The sequence below is a fragment of the Podarcis erhardii genome (genome assembly GCF_964252035.2).
Source record: "Podarcis erhardii genome assembly, chromosome: 3".
In the NCBI taxonomy this organism is placed as follows: Eukaryota; Metazoa; Chordata; class Lepidosauria; order Squamata; family Lacertidae; genus Podarcis; species Podarcis erhardii.
In genome coordinates, this window is record NC_138507.1 from 8,936,668 (window position 1) to 8,962,160 (window position 25,493).

Below are 25,493 nucleotides of genomic sequence, written 5' to 3' on the forward strand. Positions count from 1 at the left end.
TCCCCTGATTAACATCGTGGTCTTTTGCATACTTGCACCAGTCTCATAGGGTAGCTGTTTAAAACTTAGCATTTGCCAGGGAACGATCCATCTATGCTGATGTATTAATTTGTTCTGCTGGAGTATCTTGCATTTGTTTTATGAATGTAATCTTATTGCTGATTCCGTGCTGTTCATCACACTGCCACATTTTTTCAAAGGTGGTCTTTGTAAAATAAATTAGTAAGCTAACATAGGCCTGAAAAGTAAATAGCATTTACCTGATGAGTGTGTAAATGCAAAATGGAGCCTCCAGTTGTTTTAGAAATTAAGGGTTGGAAATGAAGATACAGCTGTCCTCTTAACTTCCCCGGGCCCTTTCCTGCACAACTTCTATATGCCCACAAAGGCTTAATGGTGTGGATATAAGATCTCTACATCCAGCACCCTTGTTACAGAGCTGCCTTAGTGATTCAGCTCACCCCTGCTTTCTACCTATCCAGTAGCTACTCCTCTCTGATTTCAGGACTTGTCTCCCACACAAGTCCTACTGGAAATTAAGCTCTAACATTTCCAGACATCTGGCTGAGTAACTTGCACCCTTCTGACTAGTGAGTTTTTCATACAGCTGGTTCAGTAGCTCTGTTTTGAGGACTTGAAATCCCACCACAGGAGATAGCATAGAAATTCCTGAGCTGGTTTCAGGGTGTGTGTGAGGGGAGGGAAGCCCAGTTTACACCAGAGGAGGTCCTTTTGTGGGCTTCCACTTGCACGGCTGGTTAGTTGGATCCCACCCATATTTTAATATCCTGATTTGTGAATAAACTGACATTTGAACCAACCAGTTTCCTGAATTTGGACGCTAAGGAAACTCTTCATTCAGAACCAATATCAACAGCCTTGTTTTATTTCCTAATTGTTCAATCCCCAAGCTTTTAGAATTCTAATCATTATATCTGAACTAAGCCTTTCTCTTTTTTCAGTTCTTGTTGTAAGTATTCCTTGACACACATGGCATACTAGAAGGAAGAGTATGTTCTATGAGTCTTGAGTTTTCAACCTATTCTTTTTTTAATATCTGGATGGAACTTGGAAAAAGCAAACCCTTCTTGAATGTTTTCATGAAAAAAGCAATTAGAATCATGAAGTAGGGGGGTGGGGAAACACCCCAGCCCCCCTCCTAAATGTGCCTGCTTCCAACTATTGTTTTTAAAAATCAACTGACTTACTATTTATTTATTTGAATTTCTATACCACCTTTTTTCCAAGGATCACAGGGCAGTTTATAATATAAATGCACAAAAATGCATAACGTAGTAAGAAACAAAACAACACACACACACACACATCGCCCACAGTTCTAAAGGCCTGTTTTGTTTGAATTTGCCTGTTTTGTTTTCCTCTGTAGAAAGAGTCCTCCAGGGGGAGGCACAGGGGGAAGGAAGATATTAAAATTACCAAGGAGAGAACTCCAGAAAGTGAAGAAGAAAATCCCGACTGGGAAACAAACAGAGACGGTAGGTGCCATGGCCTACTAGATTCATGGAGCCAAAATAAAAAATAAAAAATGGACTGAGAGAACTGCAAAGGAGTGAACTTGAATTCTTAATAAATATATCTCCTGAAATAAAATTATTTTTAGTAGCTTTTGAATCCTGAGTAGTTTTTAAATAAGAAAGTAGACTAGACAAGATTGGATACATGGTATGCAAGAAAAGTGTATTGGTTTGTCTAGTTTTAAAATCTCTCTTTTCAAAATTAAAAATATGCACTGCGGAAGCATTACATAGAGTCCAGAGGGAGAGCAAAACATCGCTGTTGAATGGAGAGAGAAATGAAAATAACAATAAGGCTTTCAGAACGATCAGACAATGTATTATATAAAGGCACATTTAATAATAGTCGAATGGTCCCTTTAGCACAGGAAAAAGCAGTTCAGATGGAGTGGAGAAGCATTGGTGATGGCACATTTTTCTGCCCACCTTTTCCCCTGTCTAAATCTCCTTGTGTTAGACTAAGTGTTGTTCATAGGATAAAAGTGAGATGAATAACCAATTATGCCACCCGGAACTCCTTGGGGAAAGCATTATTTAAAAATAGGTAATTTAAAGAATTACCTTTCAGGGTAACATAGTTTAGGCCGCTGACATCACTGAACAATTTCCGTTCTAAAAATCAGTGTCTTCCTGATTCCTAGTAATGTTACATTGATCACCCTGAACCCTAATATCCTTATCCATTAAATCAGTGTTCCTCAACTTTGTTCCCCAGCTGATGTTGGACTATACCTCCCACCATCCCCAGTTAGCAGGACCAGTGTCAGGGATGTTGTAGTCCAACAACAGCCAGGGACCCAAGATTGTATCAAATTATAGTCATCCTATAGTTGACATGTTTTTAATACAGTGGTGCCCCGCAAGACGAATGCCTTGCAAGACGGAAAACCCGCTAGACGAAAGGGTTTTCCGTTTTGGAGGCGCTTCGCAAAACGAATTTCCTTATGAGCTTGCTTTGCAAGACGAAAATGTATTGCAAGTTCCTGCGGGTTTTTTCCCCTCCCCCCCTTTTTCTAAGCCGCTTATCAGCTGATCCGCTGAGCCGATAAGCCGCTAAAAGCTGCTAAGCCGCTAATAGCGCTAAGCCGATAAGCCGTCAATGGGCTTGCTTCGCAAGACGAAAAAACCGCTAGACGAAGAGAATCGCGGAACGGATTCTTTTCGTCTTGCAAGGCACCACTGTATAGAGAATGTCAAGGATACCGTTTCACTGACTTCTTTTGTTTGCTTTAATAAATTAAGATTCTGATAACGGAGACGTTAACTACGATTATGACCACGAGCTTTCTTTGGAAATGAAGCGTCAGAAGATCCAGAGAGAGTTAATGAAGCTTGAAGAAGAAAACATGGAGAAAAGGGAAGAGATAGTAATTAAAAAGGAGGTTTGTATCTCAAAAATAAAACACCACACAGCCAATAAAAGTTTAAGAATTAAGATTTGAACAAGCCTTCAGGATAATAGTAGTTAGTGACGCATCTGTTGCTGATAATGGCATATACTGTGTGCTACGTGCTCTTGAGCTTCCTTTTAGCTCCACAAATAAATGTGGAGTCACAGCAATTTGTTTTTATTTATTTCATAAAATTTATAAGCCGCTTGAATGTAAAGAAAAAAGTCAAAGCAGTTTACAAAAAACAATAAAATTATCACTAAGTTATAATATTAGTATAAGACAAAAAAGCTAGAATAATAGACTAAAAACAGATTAAGGCTCATAGCAACTTTCTAGACATCAGGGTAGACATGTCAAAAAAATATTTTTAGCAGGCACCAAATAGGAGCGGGTTTTGTGTGGTGCCTGTTAATAGTTCTGCCAATCAAAGTGGTTGAGTGAGCCCATAAACCAAGTTGTTCAGGGCTTTATCTACTAATAAGGACCCTGACCACTGGATCCAGTCGTGACCGACTCTGGGGTTGCGGCACTCATCTCGCTTTATTGGCCGAGGGAGCCAGCATACAGCTTCTGGGTCATGTGGCCAGCATGACTATGCCGCTTCTGGCTAACCAGAGCAGCGCACAGAAATGCCGTTTACCTTCCCACCGGAGCGGTACCTATTTATCTACTTGCACTTTGACGTGCTTTCAAACTGCTAAGTTGGCAGGAGCAGGGACCGAGCAACGGGAGCACACCCCATCACGGGGATTCGAACCGCCGACCTTCCGATCGGCAAGTCCTAGGCTCTGTGGTTTAACCCACAGCACCACCCGTGTCCCTTATCTACTAATAGTAACACCTTGAATGTGGCCTGGTAGCAAATTAGCAACCAGTGCACAACTCTTTATCCTTTTACTTCATTTTTATTATTGTAGTTTTCAATTGTTTTTAATATTGTGCTTTAATGCTCTAACGCACCCTGGGTTCTTAGACTGAAGGGTGGATAATTGATAAAAAAAAAAAATTTGAATGATTTCCATGATCTCAACTTTCAGCGATAGTTTGATAAATGTCTTCATAACATGCGTGTATATCCCAATCAAGTTGTCTTTGTATCTGTGCTTCCGTAGCCAAAACCACAGCCAGAAAGCAAGTATCAGAGTTGGAGTAACCCTGAGACAAAAGTACAAAAGAATATTTAGGGGAAGGAACTCGAAAGGGGTGGGGGCACAAAACAACGGCATGTTGTTGAGAGATTGAGGGGGTGCAGGAAACCAGAAGGGACAGGAATTAGAAGACAGACTTGGAAGACAGAAACAGTTGTTGTTGTTGTTTAGTTGTTTAGTCATGTCCGACTCTTTGTGACCCCATGGACCAGAGCACGCCAGGCACATCTGTCTTCCACTGCCTCCCGCAGTTTGGTCAAACTCATGCCGGTAGCTTCGAGAACACTATCCAACTATCTCGTCCTCTGTCGTCCCCTTCTCCTTCTTTCCCAACGTCAGGGTCTTTTCCAGGGAGTCTTCTCTTCTCATGAGGTGGCCAAAGCATTGGAGCCTCAGCTTCAGGATCTGTCCTTCCAGTGAGCTCAGGGCTGATTTCATTCAGAATGGATAAGTTTGATCTTCTTGCAGTCCATGGGACTCTCAAGAGTCTCCTCCAGCACCATAATTCAAAAGCATCAATTTTTCGGCGATCAGCCTTCTTTATGGTCCAGCTTTCACTTTCACAGAAACAGTTACGTATACATAAACACCTCTCTGCCTGGGTACATCACTTCTAGTTCACACAGAGAAGCTGTTTTAAATGTCCATAGGGATGAAGGCGAGAAATGCCCAGAGACATCTGTGGAGACAATGATAATTTAATACAGCTGGGATTGAGCACAGATGTGGCCATTCCTCCTCAAAATCAAAAGGGTGGGATGCAAAGGAAGAAAAGTTGAAGAAAACTGGCAAATGGTGAATGAGATACTTAATGAACATGGAATACTGACTGATTCTTTGATGGGGCAGTGGGGAATGAATGAAATTGAGTGGCTGGAGCCGTAAGCACTCCACACTGGAACATGAGTGAAATGAAGTGCAGTCAGACCACAGAGAGCTCTCTTTGTTAAACCAGTAGTTGGGGGTGATCTAGATTAGCAATGGGGAACCTGTGGCCCTTGATGTTGGATTACAAGAAACATCAGCGCTAGCCAGCTTGGATGGTGGTCAGGGATGATGGGGGATATAGTGCAGCCAATATCTAGAATACCACAAGTTGCCCAGCCCTGCTTTGTGGACCCAATACCAAATAAGTTTATGAAGTGCCTGTAGCCCAAACTAACACCCACCCGTAAACAAGAAGAAGGTAAAGGGTAAAGAGACCCCTGACCATTAGGTCCAATCATGGCCGACTCGGGTTGCAGCGCTCATCTCGCTTTATTGGCCGAGGGAGCCGGCGTACAGCTTCCGGGTCATGTGGCCAGCATGACTAAGCCACTTCTGGCGAACCAGAGCAGCGCACGGAAACGCCGTTTACCTACCCGCCAGAGCGGTACCTATTTATCTACTTGCACTTTGACGTGCTTTCGAACTGCTAGGTTGGCAGGAGCAGGGACCGAGTAACGGGAGCTCACCCCGTCGCAGGGATTCGAACCGCCGATCTTCTGATCGGCAAGCCCTAGGCTCTGTGGTTTAACACACAGCGCCACCTGCGTCCCACCCAAGAGGAAGGTATTTGCAGATTAAACCCCAAAGTTTGCTGAACACAGCCTGGCTGGAAGAGGAAAGAAAGAAATGGAGCAGAAAATCTCAACAGAAGCATTCCACATTGCGACTTTTTGTTGCTGGACTCGTAGCAATGTAAAGCAAATTGGGGCATTAACAAATTTATTGTTTCCCTTTGTTAAGATTTCTCCAGAGGCTGTTGGGTCAAAATTATCCTCACCTTCAGCCAGAAAATCTAGCAAATCTCCAAAACTGCGATCAAGCCCCAAATCTTCCTCTTCAACCGCTAAGAGGGAGAAAAAGACTTCTGCAGTTTCTTCACCCCTCTTGGACCAACAGAGGTTAGTATATATGCATGTTTGGTAAAAGAAAATGTGTGTTATTCCTTGAGTGGTGGTGTGGCCTAAAATTTGTTGAAGGGGATGGATGGTGCTGGTTGTTTATCTTAGCCAGAGCTCCCTAAGTATTAGAGGAAAAAGTGCTTTGCGTTTTTTTCTACAATCAAATGGTAGATAATTTTTATGACATGAATAAACAACATTTATGTCATTTGAAATTTGTTAAGCTTCAAATAACATCTGCAGTAATAAATACCTTGAATTGTTGTGAATGTTGTGGATAGAATGGGATGACCTTTTGCTGACATAACATGCAAGCATAGTTCATTTTCTTTATCCAAAGTTAAGAATTATTCCTAGGTATCTCAGCCATAATTCAGACTGACTGCAAACCAAGCTACAGAACTCTGCTTTGCAGTGTGTTCGCAAAGTGTGATTTTCATTGTCTGCACCAACCAAAGCATGCTTAAAGCAACTTCACCACCTCTAACTTCTGCTTGCAAGGTGGCAAACAGGTCTCCCTGCAGATTCTCAGTGGATTGAGATTTCTCTCAGCAGATTAAATGGTCATTTCACTGTTCTTAACCAAGGATGAAGTAACAAAAACCAAGTTTTATGTCAACTGTTGTTTAAAAAGTTCATGAGAAATAAATGTAAAATTATTCGTAAAAATAAAATAATTTCTCTTGGCTTCAAAGGAAAGAAATGTTGGAAATTATAATCAAAACATTAGATATGACACGGGATAATTATGTAATCTAATGGATTGATTTTTGTGTATCTTAATCTGCTTTATGATCTTTTTGAACAATGATGAAATGTAAATAATCAACTTTTGGATTGGGGCAACTGTCTAAAATGTTTTCAATGGTTCTAATTTTGGTTCCTGTTTTGTTTTTGTTGGGTTGGTATTGGTTAAATGTTTAGTTTGGGTAGGCGGTTATTTTCATTGAGTATAATTGTAAATTGTTTATTATTTTTTGTTATTGGATTCTGTTGCTTTATTGGTTTCTGTTGGTTTGTTTGATGCTTGTATAGGATATTTTGTTTTTTTTTTTAAAGTTTGATGTTTTGTTGTGTTTTTATATATGTTGTAAGCTGCCCAGAGTGGCTGGGGAAACCCAGCCAGATGGGCGAGATATAAATTTTATTATTATTATTATTATTAAATCAAATCTGGTATGCTTTCTGTTTTGAAATCTGGTATGCTTTCTGTCTTTGAAATAATACTTTGTTACTCTGTATAGTCGTTCCTCCGCTTACGTATCCCTCTGGATACATAAACTTCGGGATGCAAATGCAGCAAACCCCGAAGTATTTTTCTGGGTTTTGCCATATGCGCAAAAGCGCCTTACGCACTGCGTGCAAGCGCAGAAGCAGTCCTCCAGTTGCAGATTCCTTGGGATGCAGCAGGAACAGATCCGGAACGGATCCTGTTTGCAACCAGAGGTACCACTGTACTTGATTCTGTTCCAATTTGAATATGTACCTTCAGTAAAGGAACACTCACTCAATATCAGTTTACATTGTTAGGGGACCCAATGGCATTTTTGCTCAATTTTTAGCTGCAATACCAGTGCAGCTCTGTGCAACTGTAGCAGCCTCTTGGTGGCCCTGGACAAGCTTTTGTGTGCTCAGATTCACCAGATGGATTAGCCTCAATCACGTGTAGCAAGTTGATGCTGAGAAACATCTCTTGCTGTAGAGTAACCATCATGCAGAGCCGGCTGCATGAGGCTTCTGCATGGCAACCACATTGTGAGCAGCAGTCCTCCCTTTCAATGGCTACAGCAGACTTGGAGTGAGAATATATGGTGGTGGTTGTAGTTGCTTTGAAACTTTATGCAACTTTCCCCCAGCCTTTTGGAGTGCAGCTCTAGTTCAGGTAGCATTTTGTGATTACAGGCACATCGATTAACCCTTCCCACACTTGTTTTCTCAACCTGTTTTAGGAGTTCGAAAACTAACCACAGTAAAAAGAAAGGTCCTCGTACGCCTAGCCCTCCGCCGCCGATACAAGAAGACACGGCACAAGGAAAGAAACATAAGGAGAAACACAAAGCAAAAGAGCGGTTAGAAGAGAAGCCAAGGGAGGTGAAAGAGAGAGGCCGTGACTTTGAAAGACACAATAAAGAGAAAAAAGAGAAACAAAGGTATTTTTAATTTTTGTGTATAGTTGTTTGTCTAATTTTGCTACATCTGTAATTTGTAGACTACAGTGGTGCCCCGCAAGACGAATGCCTCGCAAGACGGAAAACTCGCTAGACGAAAGAGTTTTCCGTTTTGGAGGTGCTTCGCAAAATGAATTTCCTATGGGCTTGCTTCGCAAGACAAAAATGTCTTGCGAGTTCCTGCGGGTTTTTTTTCCTCCCCCCCCCCTTTTTCTAAGCCGTTTATCCGCTAAGCCGCTAATAGCGCTAATCTGCTAAGACGTCAATGGGCTTGCTTCGCAAGACGAAAAAACCGCTAGACGAAGAGACTCGCGGAACGGATTCTTTTCGTCTTGCGAGGCACCACTGTACTAAACACTCAAGGGCTTATGTCCAGCTTGCCACCACTTAAGGCTTTTGATTTGTAGTCTGTTTATCTTTTCCTGATCACATGATACACTACAAGTTTTGGAACTTACCTGTTGCTATCTGAAGGTGAGCAAACAACACCTGAAATCCAGAAATGGAAGGCAGTCTTCAACAAGGCCCACCTTAGCTAAGTGATGACCATTTGCAGCACATATGGCATTTCTTCCTGGTTCCCTTCTTTATTTACAATTGGATAGGAATTGAGCTTCACTTGGCTTGTTCATCATCTCCCATGGCTGCCAAGCTTCGAGAGAGCAGCAAAAATACCAGACCTCGGTCTCATCAGCTAGGATATCGCTGTACTGATGACACTAAACCTTGGGTGGCCCTCAGGTGGTTGGCATAGTGGAACTTGGAGGACCTCAGAGGGAGACCATTTTCAGGAGGTTGCCAGCAGCTACTTAGTGCCGCCATCCCCCAAACTGGATAGCAGCTCCATAGATACCTGCCAGGTCTAACAGTTCTCACCAGTGCATTATCAAAGGACTGCAAAAAGCTCTGAGAAGGGTGCAAGTTCATCTCTAGCCAAAGACATGCTGACCAAAGCCGCAAGCAGTCTCCATGTCGTTGTTGTTGATGATGTTGTTGTTTAGTCATTTAGTCGTGTCCGACTCTTCGTGACCCCATGGACCAGAGCACACCAGGCACTCCTGTCTTCCACTGCCTCCCGCAGTTTGGTCAAACTCATGCAGTAGCTTCGAGAACACTGTCCAGCCATCTCGTCCTCTGCCATCCCCTTCTGCTTGTGCTCTCCATCTTTCCCAACATCAGGGTCTTTTCCAGGGAGTTTTCTGTTCTCATGCGGTGGCCAAAGTATTGGAGCCTCAGCTTCAGGATCTGTCCTTCCAGTGAGCACTCAGGGCTGATTTCCTTCAGAATGGATCGGTTTGATCTTCTTGCAGTCCAGGGGACTCTCAAGAGTCTCCTCCAGCACCATAATTCAAAAGCATCAATTCTTCGACGATCAGCCTTCTTTATGGTCCAGCTCTCATTTCCATACATCACTACTGGGAAAACCATAGCTTTAACTATACGGACCTTTGTTGGCAAGGTGATGTCAAGGTGATGTTGTTGATACCATGTACCTATTGCTGTTTGTATATTCCTCAGAGATCCCTCAGAAAGTTCTCATAGACAGAGACGTTCGCCTAGTCCAGAAGAACAGTCTGGTAGTAATTCTTCTCCTTCAAGAGAATATTCTCCTACCACAAGGAGAAGGCAGACATCTTGGGCTCCAGCTAAATCCAGCAGCCATAAGCATTCCATTTCGCCATCTTGCAGGTAGAATAATTCCTTATATAGATATGTTTGTTGAAATACCGAACTTGTGTAGTCCAAGATACTTTGATTACTGAAAATGGGACACTTTTACATCTACTAAACCTGGGACATGTTTACCTTTTACTGACCAAGCCACCAAACAGATTGGAATCCTGGGGCTCAGGCGTTCCACCGCTTTTTCCACATATTTGATTTAAGTTTCAACCAGGGGATTGTGGGGAAATCCTGTGGCAACTAGGAACATACATCTCTGCTTGCAGAGTGGTAGCTTTGTATAATAATGTGTGAAGGTGCTTAGGATTGACTCACTCTTGATGATTGATATTAAAATTGATAGCTATACACTGTCTAGAAACCTGAAATCTAGAAAAAATTCAACCCTGGTTAACAGTCTAGAAATAACACATATATGTATCTTCATATGTGGGATGTTAAATGTACAACAAAATGGTTGTTACACACAGTGTGTGGTACATTTGATACTCAAAACGTTCCAAGACACCCCATTTTGCAGAAAAGCCTGAAAAAATGATATCTAAAAAGTTTTTGCTATAACATGGGGTGTGGAAGGTCCTTTGTCCTACTTCCCCCAATAGCTAGTTAGGCTGATTTCCATGTTAGCGACAATATTGGTTGGTGTGATTTGATACACACATGCTCAGATTTGTTGCCAAAGGTATGCAAGTTCTGGCTCTGCGAACTCCCCAGGTGGTAAAACCATTTAGGATCTATACATAAGTTGTTTAGAGCTCTTGTGAGAAAGAGCCATGGCATTAGTACAATAATAATAGCCTGAGACTACTCAAACGCTTCTAAAAAGGTCAGAAAATGGAGCGTCATCTCACCCACTTAGACATGAACTGTACTCCATAATTGTTATATTAACTCCATTCCAGATAGAAGTCTGCAGTTTGTTTCTCATGCAGACTTATTGCTAGACAGTATTTAAAATACAGTGGTACCTCAGTTGTCAAATGTAATCCGTTCTGGAAGACAGTTTGACTTCTGAAACATTCAACAATGGAGGCTCAATTGACAGTCCTCAGAATCCATTGAGAAAATGGAGAAACACACCTCGGAAGGTGTTTGACTTCCGAGGCGCGTTCAAAAACGGAAGCAATTACTTCCGGGTTGGCGGTGTTCGAAAGCCGAAACATTCAGCTTTTGAGACGCTCGAAAACCGAGGTTCCACTGCAGTCCCTATCTGGAACATATATCTATACTTAGAGAATGCAAGCTGTCTGAATCCATCAGCTGCTTGGATAAACCCTAAGTCTCTGCATTATTAGTCATGTTACTCAGGATCAAAGTAGAACATCACATCTGAAATCATATTGTTACACACTATGGTTGTCTTTGAATCTCACACTGATGTTATTATATATTGCATAAAATGATTGTCAGAAAATTACTTGCCTTTCTGAGTCCACAACATTATCATTTTGGTCACAGTGTAAGCTAATTGCAAATTGACGGGCAGCATTGTTATGAAATTATATGTAAATATTATTTTGTGATCAGAGAGAAATATTTTGTAAATTTAGGCCCGTTGTATTGGATTCATTTTCATCAGTTGAAAGGCTGTTATATAAGGCTCAGGATGCTCATTCCACAGATTCCCCCCCCCCCCGATTTCTATGTCTGCAGGTCTGCCTCACCACCAACTCAGCACCATTCTCCCGTGTCCTCAAGACATCACTCTTCCTCATCTCAGTCAGGTTCCTCCATTCAGAGACGTTCTCCTTCGCCACGTCACAAAAGAACTCCTTCTCCCTCTTACAAAAGGACAGTTTCCCCACCTGTAGGCCGTTCCTCGTCTCCTTATCCTCACCGAACCTCACCTTCTCAGCAAAAACAGACCCCTTCAAGGCATCGTTCACCAGTGCGGGAGAGAAGCCGGCATGATCGTGAACGGATTTCACAGTCGCACGATCGTGAACGGATTTCACAGTCACACGATCGACGCCACGAAAGGAGGGATGGTATGACTAGGGATAAGAATAAAAGCAAACTTTTATTTTTATACTACAAACTTGTAGTCTGTAAGAACAGTTTTTTAAAGTTACAAGAGGCCAGGCATTATTTCTCCCAAGAGTTGTTAAACTCAAATATTGAATTGCTGGCTGCTGTATTAACTACAAAAGACAGCATTACTAGCATCATCAAGCTTATTGAGAAAAGTTAATGGGGTTGTTGATCTAACTCCTGTCCCGGGAGTTAATAATAAACCATTAGTAAATCTTTTAGAATAAAAGAGCTTGCCGGGGAAGAAAACGAATATGCTGCTGCAAAGGGAAGTTACTGCTCATCACCTTTCTAGAATTATTTGAGGGTGTTAACAACCGTGTGATCAGTGAACATTTTATACCCTGGTTTTTCAAAAGCCTTTGCAACTCTTGTCTCTATGCAAAAACTCCTGTGGAAATTCAGTAGGCATGCCATAAATGGAAAGCACTTTTTATTATTGATAGCTGGTTAAAGATAGGAGGCTGATGGGTCTAAATTAGTCACATTGGTGAAAGCCTGAGCAGATTCAGAATGACTTCTCTGAAGTGGCACAAGAGTAGAATGGCAGAAGAGAAGCAGGATGAGTGCAAAATGATAAAACAAAAACAAAACTTTGTACAAATCAGCAGTCTTTGGAAACCATAATGTAAAATTGCTGTGAACAGAGCTCAGTGTGTTGCAGGATAAGGGAGATGGAATGCAGTGTTTTTTGTTTTTAAATATGTTTAAAATGTGTTTTGCCACAACAGCTTGATTGATCGCATTAGATATATATCAAGCTTTGCCTGGAGTATTGAACAAAATACACATTAGCCCCCTCCAAAAGAGATGGAGGGAGTTTGTGTGACTTTTCGTTTAAGAAGCATAGGTGTCTTAAGGCATTGGATGGGCACCACCATCACCCTTTAAAAATGTCACTCTGCTTCCAGCGTTTCTTGTAGTTTTAATAGATTGAAGTTTGATATTAGGACTGTTTGTGCAATTGACTGTTCAACTGCAGGTGTGCTAAATTCACTTTCAGAGACGAGAGGAAAAAGGGGAAGAGAGAGAGACACTCGAGAGGAACGTGACTATGACCAAGAACAGAGCACTCCCCGGGATCACAGAGACGATCGAGAATCGAGGGATGGGCGGGATGGGCGGGATCGAAGGGAAACCAGGGATAACAGAGACCGTAGGGATTTAAGAGAATCTCGAGACACCCGGGACTCACGGGACACAAGGGGCTGTAGCAGAGACAATAAAGAAGGTCGCGATCAGAGAGACCTGCGTTCTGCACGGGACACCCATGACTACAGAGACCGCGAGTGCCGAGACTCCCATAAAAAGGAAGAGCAGTATTTGGAGGAATCACGTAGCTATGGAAGAACCCATGGCAGAGAAGAGAGCTCTCGTTCCGAAACGAGGACAGACTCGAGAAGTGAGAGTAGAAATGAATCTAGAACTTCTGGAAGAAGTAGAGGAAGAGGACCTGAATTATCGGACAAAGGTATAATAAATGAAATGCTGGGGTTTTGTTGCATGATTCAGAGGCAAATTTCATTAAAGTTGAACTTCACTAAATCTCCTTTCACCATTAAAATTCTGGCGGCCTTCTGCCCCATTTACGAACTACAGACACCATCCTGTTTAATTTATCTGCAACCTTGTGGGTATTCCAAAGAGTTATGAAATACTAAGGAGCAGATGGGTAATGGGAAGGTAGAAATCCACTTGATTGTTGCCTTTTTAATAAGCATTTGCTTTTATGTGTTAAGAGATCTAATGTTAGACTGTATTTTTCTACATCGCCACTCTGATCCTTTCCACCTCTGCTTCACGTGATTGCCCCTTTCACAAAAGATTTCTTACCCAGCAGGTAAACTATCAAGTTTAGGGGATACAATTTTAATTCACCAGTGTACCTACTGAGAAAATAACAGTCTGGTAGTGGAACTCAACAGGGTTGTCCCACTTGTGCAGCAGACTTCTGCTCATGCAAATAGGATTGCCCTGTCGTCTTCTCCCTCCTCTCCTGTCCCGGACTCCAGATCCATTTCAGGGGGTTACAAGACACTGCAGCATATTTAGAGAGTCACAGGAGGCTACAGTGCAAGGAGAGGAAGGGGAAGTAACTGCTGAGTCCGCTGGCACAACACTGGCTCTCACCATGCATGTATTTTTAAGTTAAAACTAATTATAAACTTTTTTTAGATTATAAAAAGGGTTTTAGCGATCCTGTAACCTTTCAGCACGGCAGCAGGCCATCTCCCTGTGCTTTTCTACATGTCTGTTTTCATTAGGTAGTCGAGGAGCAAGGGGATCTCAGGTCGACAGCCACAACACCAGCAGCAGCTACCACGACAGCTGGGAATCTCGGAGCAGTTATCCCGACAGGGATCGCTACGAAAACCGTGAACACACGAGGGATTCTTCCTTCGAAAGAAGGCATGGGGAAAGGGACAAGCGCGACAACAGAGAGAGAGGTAGGCGCTGTTTATACTTGTATCAGTAAGCAGCTGAAGCAGAACAGTTTCCTAAGGACAGTTATGCACCGGGGAGAATGACTGTTAACAATTGAATAAAGAGGGAAATGGGCTCCCTGCATGAAAGAAAGGCAGGTAGAAAGGGTCTCCCCAGGGTGAGAGACTGGGAGAAGAAGTAGGCTCCCAGGTGGAAGAGTCTTATCACCTCTGTATGTGGATAAATGACAGGGTATACATGATAGAAATATGCTGAAGGGCCTTACAGTGTGGTGTAGTGGTTAAGAGCGGTAGTCTCGTAATCTGGGGAACCGGGTTCGCGTCTCCGCTCCTCCACATGCAGCTGCTGGGTGACCTTGGGCCAATCACACTTCTCTGAAGTCTCTCAGCCTCACTCACCTCACAGAGTGTTTGCTGTGGGGGAGGAAGGGAAAGGAGAATGTTAGCCGCTTTGAGACTCCTTAAAGGGAGTGAAAGGCGGGATATCAAATCCAAACTCCTCTTCTTCTTACAGGTCCCCCCCCCCTTTTCTCTTGCTTTTTTATCTTTTGACTTTTTAAATATTCTTATTCCGTAGACTGTTTGATTTTTGATTTAGTTTGATTTTTGACTGTTTTGATTTAGTTTGATTTTTACTGTATTTTATCTTGAAAATTGTTAATAAAACATTTTTTGGGGGGGAAGGAAGGAAATGGACTGACTGTGGTCCTCCTGCTACTTCAGCAAACATATTACTTGTTAACTAGTTTGGTAACTTGGGCCAATATTAGAAGCCCAAAGTATTAGAAGCACCACTGTTTGGCTGAGCAGTGGTGCCTGCAAATCCAATGTCAGGTGTAGGGTAGATGTAGGGCGCTTTGGCTTGGCCAAAGAGCCCTTATGTGACCAGTGGGGAAGCCTGCCAGACTTTTGGGCTGGAGGTTCCCTTCTGCAGGAATACACAAATAATTAGCTGGATGTTGAAGTCTGTCTGTTTATGCAGGGAAACGAAACATGTTTTATCATTTCAGATCCGAGACCAAGCTCGCCAGTACGACACCAGGGAAGGAACGATGACGTCGAACGTGATGAAAGATTAGAAGAGCGAAGGGGAGATAGGGGTGAAGACCGAAGAGATGAAAGACAGAGGGAGAGGGAGAGAGAGCGCGAACGGGAGCGAGAAAGGGAGCGCGAGAGAGAAGCTGAACGTGAACGTGCCCGTGAGCGAGAACGCGAGAGAGAAAGGGATAATAAAGACAGGGAACGGGACAGGGATCACGACAGAGAAAGGGAGAGGGAGAGGGAAAGAGAGAGGGAGCGAGAACGGGAGCGAGAAAGGGAAAGGGAACGAGAGCGTGAAAGAGAGAGAGGGCGTGAAAGAGAGAAGGAAAGGGAGCGCCAGAGAGAGTGGGAGGACAAGGAGAGAGGAAGAGAAGAACGCAGAGACAAAAGAGAAGACATCCGGGAAGAAAGGGCCACACGAGATAGCCGCGAAGAGAGGAAGTCAAAGTAAGTTTGGTTTTTAAAAGAAAATGAACTGATATTTAGAATGGCCAGTTTGGCAGCACCAGATGGCAAAAGGACTAAATGCCTGTATGGTTAGGCCTGCAAAAGGATAATTGATTGGGGATACATTGAAGGTTCATATGCCATATGGTAAAAAAAAATGTTTTTTAAAGAAGACTAGCGCACACTTTACTGATCCCTTGTAAAAAAATTATCTCATAGAATGGTATAGTTGGAAAGGACCCCCATAGGTCATGTAGTGCAATTCGCTGCAATTTGTTACAGTTCTGTTTGTTTTTATGGTGAAAGATGAGAGATTTCTTAGAAGTGCATTAAATTTGATTGTGTTTTTTTGGCCTGATATAGAAAACGTCACAGAAATGAAAGTAGCCCCAGCCCTCGTAAATCACCTAAGCGCCGCCGTGAGCATTCACCTGATAGCGATGCCTATAACAGTGGAGAAGATCAGAGTAAGTGAAAGCATGCAGCCCCCATGCTAGATGCAGATTAGAAGTAACTGCTTTCATTTCGCAAGCAGAGATGGCAAAGGATGACTTAAAAGTACAGTATATGCCTTTGTATGTCAGTAAGTATTTTATTGCTGAGTTGTATGTGGAAGGCTGTCATTCTTGCAGAGATTTGCTTTCTTAAGTGAAGCATTTATCTTGCATTTTACATTTCAAAGTCCGTCCTATTTCTAATACTTACCTTCCCCTGCCCATTTTTGAGGCACTTTACCATGATCATAAAGATGTGAAAATGTCAGAGCTTTTGCAGATTAGCTAAAAACATGAGTGGAACTTGAAAAAACAATGAAGGCTGAGTTAATTAACAGTGGCGACTAACATGTCAGTCTGCAAGTTCTCCTTGACTGTTGGCTGTGCGAGCACAAAACTCCAAAAATTAGAACTTAATCTAATTTACCATGTTTAATGTACTTGTATTTAGTAAACAAAGCTAATAATTTTGAAACTGCCAGACTTTCCTCATGCTGTAATTGAAATTGTTATCCATTCTTTGCGGATTGGCTTATGAAACAGAAAATGTTCTGGTTTAAAAAGTCAGAAACATTTTCACCAAAAGTACATCACTGATGTTAAATGTGCAGTCTGGCCAAAGATATTCTAGAGTATCCTTCTTTACTTTCAGGTGGTATTTATAGGATAAGGAAACGGTGTATATGTATTGATGGCGGTTTTCTTATGAGCATCTTTCATGTCAAATGTGCTTGTGGTTGTTATTTTTTTAAAAAATGGGCATTTAAAAATGTAACCGGCAACGGACATACAAGGAATTGTGTCCCTTAATGTTGGATATGTGCAGGCCACTTAGTTGTGACCTAAGCGAGACAATCAGATGTAAGGGCCTGTTGAGAAAAGAAGTGTCATGACATATTTTTCATCTTTCACAGACGAAAAACGCAGATTACTGAGCCAGGTTGTTCGACCTCAGGAATCGCGCTCACTTAGTCCTACGCACCTTTCAGAAGACAAGCAGAGCCGGTGGAAAGACAGCGACCGAAAGCCGGAGAGAAAGAACAGCTCCAGACACTATGAGGAAAGTGATTTCAAGGAGCGGAGTTCCTCTTCTGGGGACAAACAGCGAGAGCAGCGGGAGACCAACGAAAGTTCAAGGAGCCGTGTGCAAGAAAACATAAGCAACCGGGCTTCTGAAGAACGAGAGGCTGCTGACCATGCGCACGAAGATAAGAAAAAAGTTAAAATACAGAAGAAGGCCACGAAGAAGAAGAAAGAAGATGACGTTGCGCTGGAGCGCTTTGTTAGCGAGCCGGCTCCAGAGAAAGCCCAGGTCTTTTCTCCCAAGAAAGCGCAGAAAAAGAAGAGCACTGAAAAGAAGCGCAAAAGATCTAAAGGAGATTCTGAGGCTTCTGATGAGGACAGCGGCCCACACCAGAAAAAGAAAAAAGGCCCAAGGACACCACCGGTAACCACCAGAGAGGAGCTGGTGGAAGCAGTGCCTGAGAAATCTGTGGTCGTAGAAGCTGCACCCAAGAGAGAGGACACAACGTTTAGCGACTGGTCGGATGAGGACGTTCCAGAGCGTGGGGAAAGTATTCTGGAGAGAAGTTCTGAGGAGCCCCACAGAACTAGCCATCGCGCAAGGACTGAAGCTGTGGAGCCCCCTCACGTGGTTGAGGAGCCCCCTCACCATAAACCTACGGAAGAGAAGAGAAGCAGCAGTCTTTGTAGCAATCGGAGCCGTACCTCCAGTCGACTTCGCTCGCCCTCCAATGATTCTGCACATCGTAGTGGAGATGACCAGGCCGGCATTAAGAAGATCCTGCATAGCAGCGCCGGCGACAGAGAGAGAGAGAGGAGGTGTCTAGAAATTGCCGGAGAGCGCAAGTCGAGAATTGATCAACTAAAACGAGGGGTTCCCAGCCGCAGCACCTCTTCAGGTAGTTCCACTTGTGTTCTTTGCTTGCACAAGCTGCCTCTGCCCGCTTTTTCCTCAGATTCTCATAATACCTCAGACCTTTGCTAAGCATCAGCCAACACCAGGGAGAGGCTGCAATGGGGAGAGGAAAGTTGCTGGCTTCCGCTTACCCAAGTGTTGCATGCATTTCATAATCTTTAGCCTCATAAAACAATTCCCTTTCATTGTTTGAAGGTTGGTTGTTGGTTTATGATTTTCCTGATGCGACGCCCTCTTTAAGTTTTGAAATTGATTTGTAGACTTCGTTATTGTCTTCATTAATTGCGTGAATTTGGACTCAAGAAGCTCCCGTGGCGGCTTTCAGTTTAAAATGGCATCATAAAACAATAAACAAACCATGATGCCTTTTCTAACCATGGAACATCTTTAGATGTTCAATGGCAACTGCTTAGATCCTTAGTAGCGTCACCTTTGCCTGTATTCTAAGGCGGTACTATCACAAATATATTCTGCCCTTGCTGGTTGGGGATAAATATAAGAAGAAGAAGAAGAAGAAGAAGTTGTTTTATTTATATCCCGCCCTCCCCAGCCGAAGCCGGGCTCAGGGCGGCTAACACCACCAAAACAGTGCAACATTATAAAAACATTATAAAAGTTAATTAAAATCCAAATTGATGGCAACCATAAACTAAAGTTTTGTAAAGATTGCCAAAGGAGGGGGTCAGGCTGCACCCTGACCAAAGGCCTGGTGGAACAGCTCTGTCTTGCAGGCCCTGCAGAAAGATGTCAAGTCCTGCAGGGCCCTTGTCTCTTGTGACAGAGCGTTCCACCAGGTTGGAGCCGCAGCCGAAAAAGCCCTGGCTCTAGTTGAGGCCAGCCTAACCTCTCGGTGGCCTGGGACCTTCAAGATGTTTTTATTTGAAGACCGTAAGTTCCTCTGTGGGACATACCAGGAGAGGCGGTCCCGTAGGTACGAGGGTCCTAGGCCGTATAGGGCTTTGAAGGTTAAAACTAGCACCTTAAACCTGATCCTGTACTCCACCGGGAGCCAGTGCAGCTGGTATAGCACCGGATGAATGTGCTCTCACAGCGAAGACCCTGTAAGGCGTCTCGCTGCGGCATTCTGCACCCGCTGGAGTTTCTGGGTCAGTCTCAAGGGCAAAAATGTGGGAAGGTGTAACAGTGCATCTTCAGAGCAGAAGCATCCAGACTTTCTGCTTTCCAGGAACCCTTCCCAGATTGACTCATTTGCTGAGGGAGTTTTTCCTGTCTGCCAAAGAAACAGTGAATTGTAGGGGTGGGGGTTTGGGCACATAGGATCATACCCTAGTTTGTAAAGCAGCACTTAAACCACAGTTTCCTAGCGTGGACATCAGGGGAAACCGTGTTCTAACAAACCAGAATATCACCTTCAAAGGGGAAGAGCAAGAAGAGAGCTGGCGGAACATGGCTTATTCTCAGCCAAGCTCTGTTAGGTGTGTAGTCCATGTACAACATAGTCATGCATCTGCTTAACACTTTTATCCAGATCGACAGGATTCAAGGAGCCACAGTTCCAGGCGAAGTTCTCCTGAATCGGATCGCCAAGGTCATTCCAGATCTGGGTCCTTCGATAGCAGGGAAAGGGTGCAGGAGAGAGACAGGCATGAGCACGATCGTGAACGGGACCGACGAGACGCAAGGCAGAGAGATTGGGACCGAGATACAGCCAAAGACTGGTTAAGGAACAGAGAGCGGGACAGAATTCGCGAACGAGAGAGACAGCGGGAAAAGCGAAGGGATACAGATCGTGAAAAGGAGAGGCTACTCCTGGAGAATCCTGAGAGAGATCGAGGTGCCAATATTTCCTCTCAAGCAGAGTTATCCAAGCACAGTGAAACAAAACCGGGCAAGGAGCATCCAGAATTTGAGGTGATCTATTTGGACTCTACCTCCCTGGAGAAGGAAAGGCTAGATAAAGACTTGGGACCTTTGCAAGGATTTGAAGATGGGGTTGAAGCTGAGAAAGTGGAACGTTTAGAAGGTGATGTATTATCGGTCTGTTTTTGCTGTCCAAATACCTGAATGAATCTTCTTGATGGAGAATTGAGTGTTTCATCATCTTCTTGTTTGAGGGTTCTGATCTTGGGTCCAATTCACAACACCATCTCAGCAGTGTAGCCAGAGCCCTGAACAGTATAGATGCCTCTAGAAGAGTGTGTTTGACTCTTCTTCCATGATCTCCAATGCAAATCATTCTCATTCATTCTCTCTCTCTCTCTCTCTCACACACACAGTTGCTCTAACAGGATTGGGGAGGGACATGGGCATTATCTGCATCCTCTGTGCCCTGCCTCCTAGAGCCAGTTGCAGTGAGGAGTTTATGCCAAGGGAAAGAGACAGGAGGAAAAGGTTGCAACATATTTCTCTTCAAACACTGTTTCCCTGCTAACAAGTAAGGTAAAGGTAAAGGGACCCCTGACCATTGGGTCCTGTCATGACCAACTCTGGGGTTGCGGCGCTCATCTCGCTTTATTGGCCGAGGGAGCCAGCGTACAGCTTCCGAGTCATGTGGCTAGCATGACTAAGCTGCTTCTGGCGAACCAGAGCAGCGCACGCAAATGCTGTTTACCTTCCCGCCAGAGTGGTACTTATTTATCTACTTGCACTTTGACGTGCTTTCGAACTGCTAAGTTAGCAGGAGCAGGGACCGAACAACGGGAGCTCACCCCGTCGTGCGGATTCAAACTGCCGACCTTCTGATCGGCAAGTCCTAGGCTCTGTGGTTTAATCCACAGCGCCACCTGCGTCCCTAACAAGAACAGTAGGAGATCCTAATCTCATCTCCTGCAGCATGTTCAGTTGGCGCTTAAAATGACAACAAAGATGTGTATTTAGTATGGAAAGTTTCTTGTTAAAACTCTTAACCAAATGGGTTTTAAAAAGTCTTCCCAAATATAATATGCAGCTCACATTTGGTTTGGATCCAAAAACTGCTATCTGCTCACATCGAGGGGTGATCTCTGGTTTTTGCCCTTTGTGCTTCAGCCACCCACATCCCATGCCATTTCAAAGAGGGGCCCAAGACTCTGGAGCATTTTGTGGGGGGTGGGTAGAGAGAGATAGGCAGCTTTAGTGGGATCACTTTTCTATAAATTGAACTGGACTCTCAGACATTAGAATCCAAGCCATGGAAGGTCTGCATTTCATTGATGTTGGTATAGGTGAGCTTGAAAGTTCAAATAGATATCTTTTGGCACTGTTCTTCTGTAGGTGGAGATGATGAAGTCAAAATAGATGATATGCAGTCAATGGGATCCGGTGCCGGAGAATATGAACCCATTAGTGATGATGAACTGGATGAAATTTTGGCTGGTGATGCTGAAAAGAGGGAGGATCAACAGGATGAGAAGAAGATGCCAGGTGAGTTTTAGCAATCCCTTTTATGTCAAGCCTGTGTGAATTGAAATAAATTCAACCCTTTTGTTTTATGTCTGCACAGCTTCTATGTATAGATAATCTGTACTCTGCAGCCTGCCTAATTTATACACATTAAATGAATGGCCTTCATTTTGTGATTTTGCTTGATTCCACTTCTGTTAGTCACGGGAAAGGGGAGAGAAATTTCCCTGTTCTCTTAAGTTTTGTATCCCTTCCAAATAACAGAATAACATATCAGTTTCTGGTTTGTAAACAGCTCTTAAAGTACAGCTTCCTGGTCCAGATCATGGGAAACCATAGTTTTAAGAAGTCATGACTTCAGCACCAAAGCTGGGAACATGATGGGTGGGGAAAGGAAAGGAGCCGTTGTGGCGTAGAGGTTAGAGTATTGGACTAGGACCTTTAAGAGCAATCTCCACTCAGCCATGAAGCTCACTGGGTGACTTTGATCTAGTGACCATCTCCTACCTCATAGGGTGGTTGCGAGGATCAAATGTGGAGGAGAACCATAGACACCACCTTGAGATCCTTGGAAGGTAAAGCTGGTGTATAAATGTAATGAATAAAATGAATAAATATGGATGCAGGACTTGTTCCCAGTCTAATAAACCATCACTGGTTGCGATGTCTGAACCCAGCCAGATCCCACTTGAGCAAGTCACTGCCTCGCCTCCTAATCTGTATCACAGGGTTGCTGTAGAGATGATGAGGGGTAAAACTCTGTATGCCACCTTGAGCTCCTTGGAGAAAAGATGGGATATAAATGCAACCAATAAGATAATAAGAAATAAGCTTAATAGCCAAGTGACTTGGAAAGAGTTAAAAATGTGCCATGATATTTTTTTAAAAACCCCAAACTTTACTGTTTAACTTCTGTCCAATTATTAAGTCTTGCCAGAGCCAGAATGAAGGAAGATCTCTCTCAATGTTTCTCATCAAGGAAGAAACTCAAGAGATTCCTCTCTTCTCCTCTTCCATCCCCCTTTGCTAGAGAGTAGCTGGCAACTGTCACTTACCGTATTTTTCGCTCCATAAGACGCACCTAGTTTTTAGAGGAGGAAAGTGGGAAAGCCCCGTTTTTGGGGGGAGCAGCTCACAGTTGTGCAGCTTCTTTTGCAAAGGGGAAAAGCCCATTTTTTGAGGATCAGCTCAAAGTTGTTGAGCTTCCTTTGCAAAGGGAAAAAAATCCTGTTTTTATGGGGTTCAACTCACAGTTCTTTAGGAAAGGGAGCTGTTTCTATAGTTTCCAGACAGATAATCTAATCAGCCAGTCACATGTCGCTGGGGAAACAAACAGCCTCTGTCTGCAGGACATTCAGCAATGGAGGCCTGGGCAAGGGGCCGGGGCCAGAAAGGGAGCCTGCGATCGACCACACATTCACTCCATAAGACGCACAGACATTCCCCCTTCCTTTTTAGGAGGAAAAAAGTGTGTCTTATGGAGTGAAAAATACGGTAGTTTATTCAGAAATAGATGTCCTGTGAATTCCAGATTTCTAGCCATTTAAATGACTGTGGCATCCATTGTATGGTAATAAGTGAGACCATAATTTTTTTCAGCTCTGCCTTATATGTACTTTTGAGCGGAGGAATAACTTCTTTTTTGTGTGTGTTTTCAGATCCTGTGGATGTAATAGATGTAGACTGGTCTAGTCTAATGCCAAAGCAGCCCAAAGAGCCGCGAGAGGCTGGAGCTGCTCTTCTGAAATTTACTCCCGGCGCTGTTATGTTGAGAGTCGGCATTTCCAAACAACTCGCCGGCCCTTCACTCTTCACCAAAATTAAAGAAACGTGCCAGAGAACAATAGAGAAACCTAAAGGTAATAATTGGCTTGCTGGATGTGTCCAAATGAAGCTAGAAAAAAAATCCAAGGATATTGTTAGTTTTGTATAGGTTGTATCAAATCAGTGGTTTGAAATATCCATTCAAGTAGCAACATGCCCAATAAGTATGACGTGTGTAAGGGGTTTTTTGTATGTGTTGCTGCTCCTTTGAAATATTGAAACATTGCGCACAAGCCATCCAAGATCCTTGTAAGCGATATGGAAGGTAATATTTACTCTCATTGAAAAGTATCCCCAAGTGCAACGTTTTAATTTTCTGTATAGGAGTGAAAAGCCACTGTTCACTTACCTGAGGGGGAAATAAAGGATCAGAGAAACTCTTGGGGTGTGGGCCAAATATACCATATTTTTCGCTCTATAAGACGCACCAGACCACAAGACGCACCTAGTTTTTGGAGGAGGAAAACAAGAAAAAAAATCTGAATCTCAGAAGCCAGAAGAGCAAGAGGGATCGCTACGTAGTGAAAGCAGCAATCCCTCTTGCTATTCTGGCTTCTGGGATAGCTGCGCAGCCTGCATTCGCTCCATAAGACGCACACACATTTCCCTTACTTTTTAGGAGGGGAAAAAGTGAGTCTTATAGAGCAAAAAATACGGTAGTCTCCTGATGACCCTAGTAATCAAATTTGGTGCTCCATCATTCACTTTAGTTACACACACTCTTCTCTTGACATAGCACAGCTGTATATTGGTGTCTTATCCATCATTTTACCAACGTTTTCTTAATATTATATTCTTTATGTTGCTTTTCTGTAGACGCCGAGAACTTGTTTGAACATGAATTTGGGGCCCTGAACATGGCTGCCCTGCTGCGAAAGGAAGAACGATCTGGCCTGCTGTGTAATCTTGGTCCCTGTTGCAAGGCCCTGTGCTTTAGGAGAGACTCCGCAATCCGCAAGCAGCTAGTCAAAAATGAAAAGGCAAGTGCACCTAACAGGCCCACCGCATCACAGAAACACGTGTTTAACACTCAGTAATTGCAAAGTGACTTGATCTTTTAACTTTGAGACTTGTTTCTATGGAATCATCTTTATAGGCATCTAAACCAACTTGACGCACCCTCCCCTTGTTTCATAAGCCGCCTAAGTTAGGTTTCTTCTGCAAATGGGTTTGGTACTTGTCCATATACCAATTTTTTCCCTTTTAAAAAGTGGCAGAAATTTAATTAATGACTGAACACTAGAGGCTTTTAAGACCTGATGACTTCTCACTTTAGTGGCTGTTTTAAGATGCTCTTCTCCCCTGAAATAATTCTAGATACCAGTGGAAATTATCATTTTTCAGACATACTGCTAAATGTTCTTCCAATAAACCAGGCACTGTTCATTAGCACTAGTTGTGTAACATCTTTAAGTTCATAGAGTGACAGTGTCTGAACCCACCATGCAGCTGTGACTAACTTGGCAATTGTTCTCCATTCAAACAGGGCACAACCAAACAAACCTACACAAATCCTCCAGTAGTAGACAATGAGTTACTGCGGTTGAGTCTACGGTTGTTTAAACGCAAGACTGTTCGCCAAGTTTCTGGACAAGAAAAGACAGAGGACACTAAGCTTCCACAACCGTATATCCCAGAAATCTGCATGTCCTGAGCTGGTCGGTGTCTCTGGCCTTTTCACTGTTTGATAATAGTTGATGTTTCCATCTTGATTCCTGTGAAGAAGTATGTTTGTGCTAGAAGAGGAAAACACTTTCCATACGTACAGTGTGCATTACGAGATGGGATAACAAAGAAGGTTGTTTGTACAACAGTTCGAAGACCTTTCTGTTTGGTTCACTGCATGTTTTTAGTACATCTAACTACAGATCTTATTTAAGAACTCACTTGTATTTAAGTGTGTGAAGATGTCCATTTTTGGAGACTTGTTTTGTCACCTGCTATTAAATTTTTAAGAAAAAACATGAGATTTTTAAAAAAGGCTTGTGTATAAAGTTTCTTCTGCAAAATTTTCTTATCAATGAGGTTTTTTACATTTAGTGCAAAGCTGTGCCTCGTTTAGTCTGTAGCATTCATGTCAAAAATACAACCACATAAAGTCTTGTTTTCTCAGTGTG

At 43.1% G+C, this 25,493-nt stretch overlaps 1 protein-coding gene across 4 annotated transcripts in view; it reads left to right on the top strand.

Annotated features, from left to right (window-relative positions):
• The window catches only part of ZC3H13 (zinc finger CCCH-type containing 13), a 50,769-nt gene extending 25,276 nt beyond the window's left edge, over positions 1-25,493 (top strand). For all 4 annotated transcript variants that reach the window (XM_081855454.1, XM_081855455.1, XM_081855456.1 and 1 more), the window contains 16 exons: positions 1,388-1,496; positions 2,778-2,917; positions 5,806-5,963; positions 7,913-8,113; positions 9,650-9,820; positions 11,468-11,802; positions 12,849-13,316; positions 14,110-14,292; positions 15,300-15,777; positions 16,141-16,244; positions 17,186-18,193; positions 19,700-20,194; positions 21,424-21,573; positions 23,211-23,411; positions 24,193-24,356; positions 24,863-25,493. In XM_081855454.1, the coding sequence (XP_081711580.1) occupies positions 1,388-1,496; positions 2,778-2,917; positions 5,806-5,963; positions 7,913-8,113; positions 9,650-9,820; positions 11,468-11,802; positions 12,849-13,316; positions 14,110-14,292; positions 15,300-15,777; positions 16,141-16,244; positions 17,186-18,193; positions 19,700-20,194; positions 21,424-21,573; positions 23,211-23,411; positions 24,193-24,356; positions 24,863-25,030 (4,533 nt within the window). In that variant the 3' untranslated portion in view covers positions 25,031-25,493. The remainder of the gene's footprint in view (positions 1-1,387; positions 1,497-2,777; positions 2,918-5,805; positions 5,964-7,912; positions 8,114-9,649; positions 9,821-11,467; positions 11,803-12,848; positions 13,317-14,109; positions 14,293-15,299; positions 15,778-16,140; positions 16,245-17,185; positions 18,194-19,699; positions 20,195-21,423; positions 21,574-23,210; positions 23,412-24,192; positions 24,357-24,862) is intronic.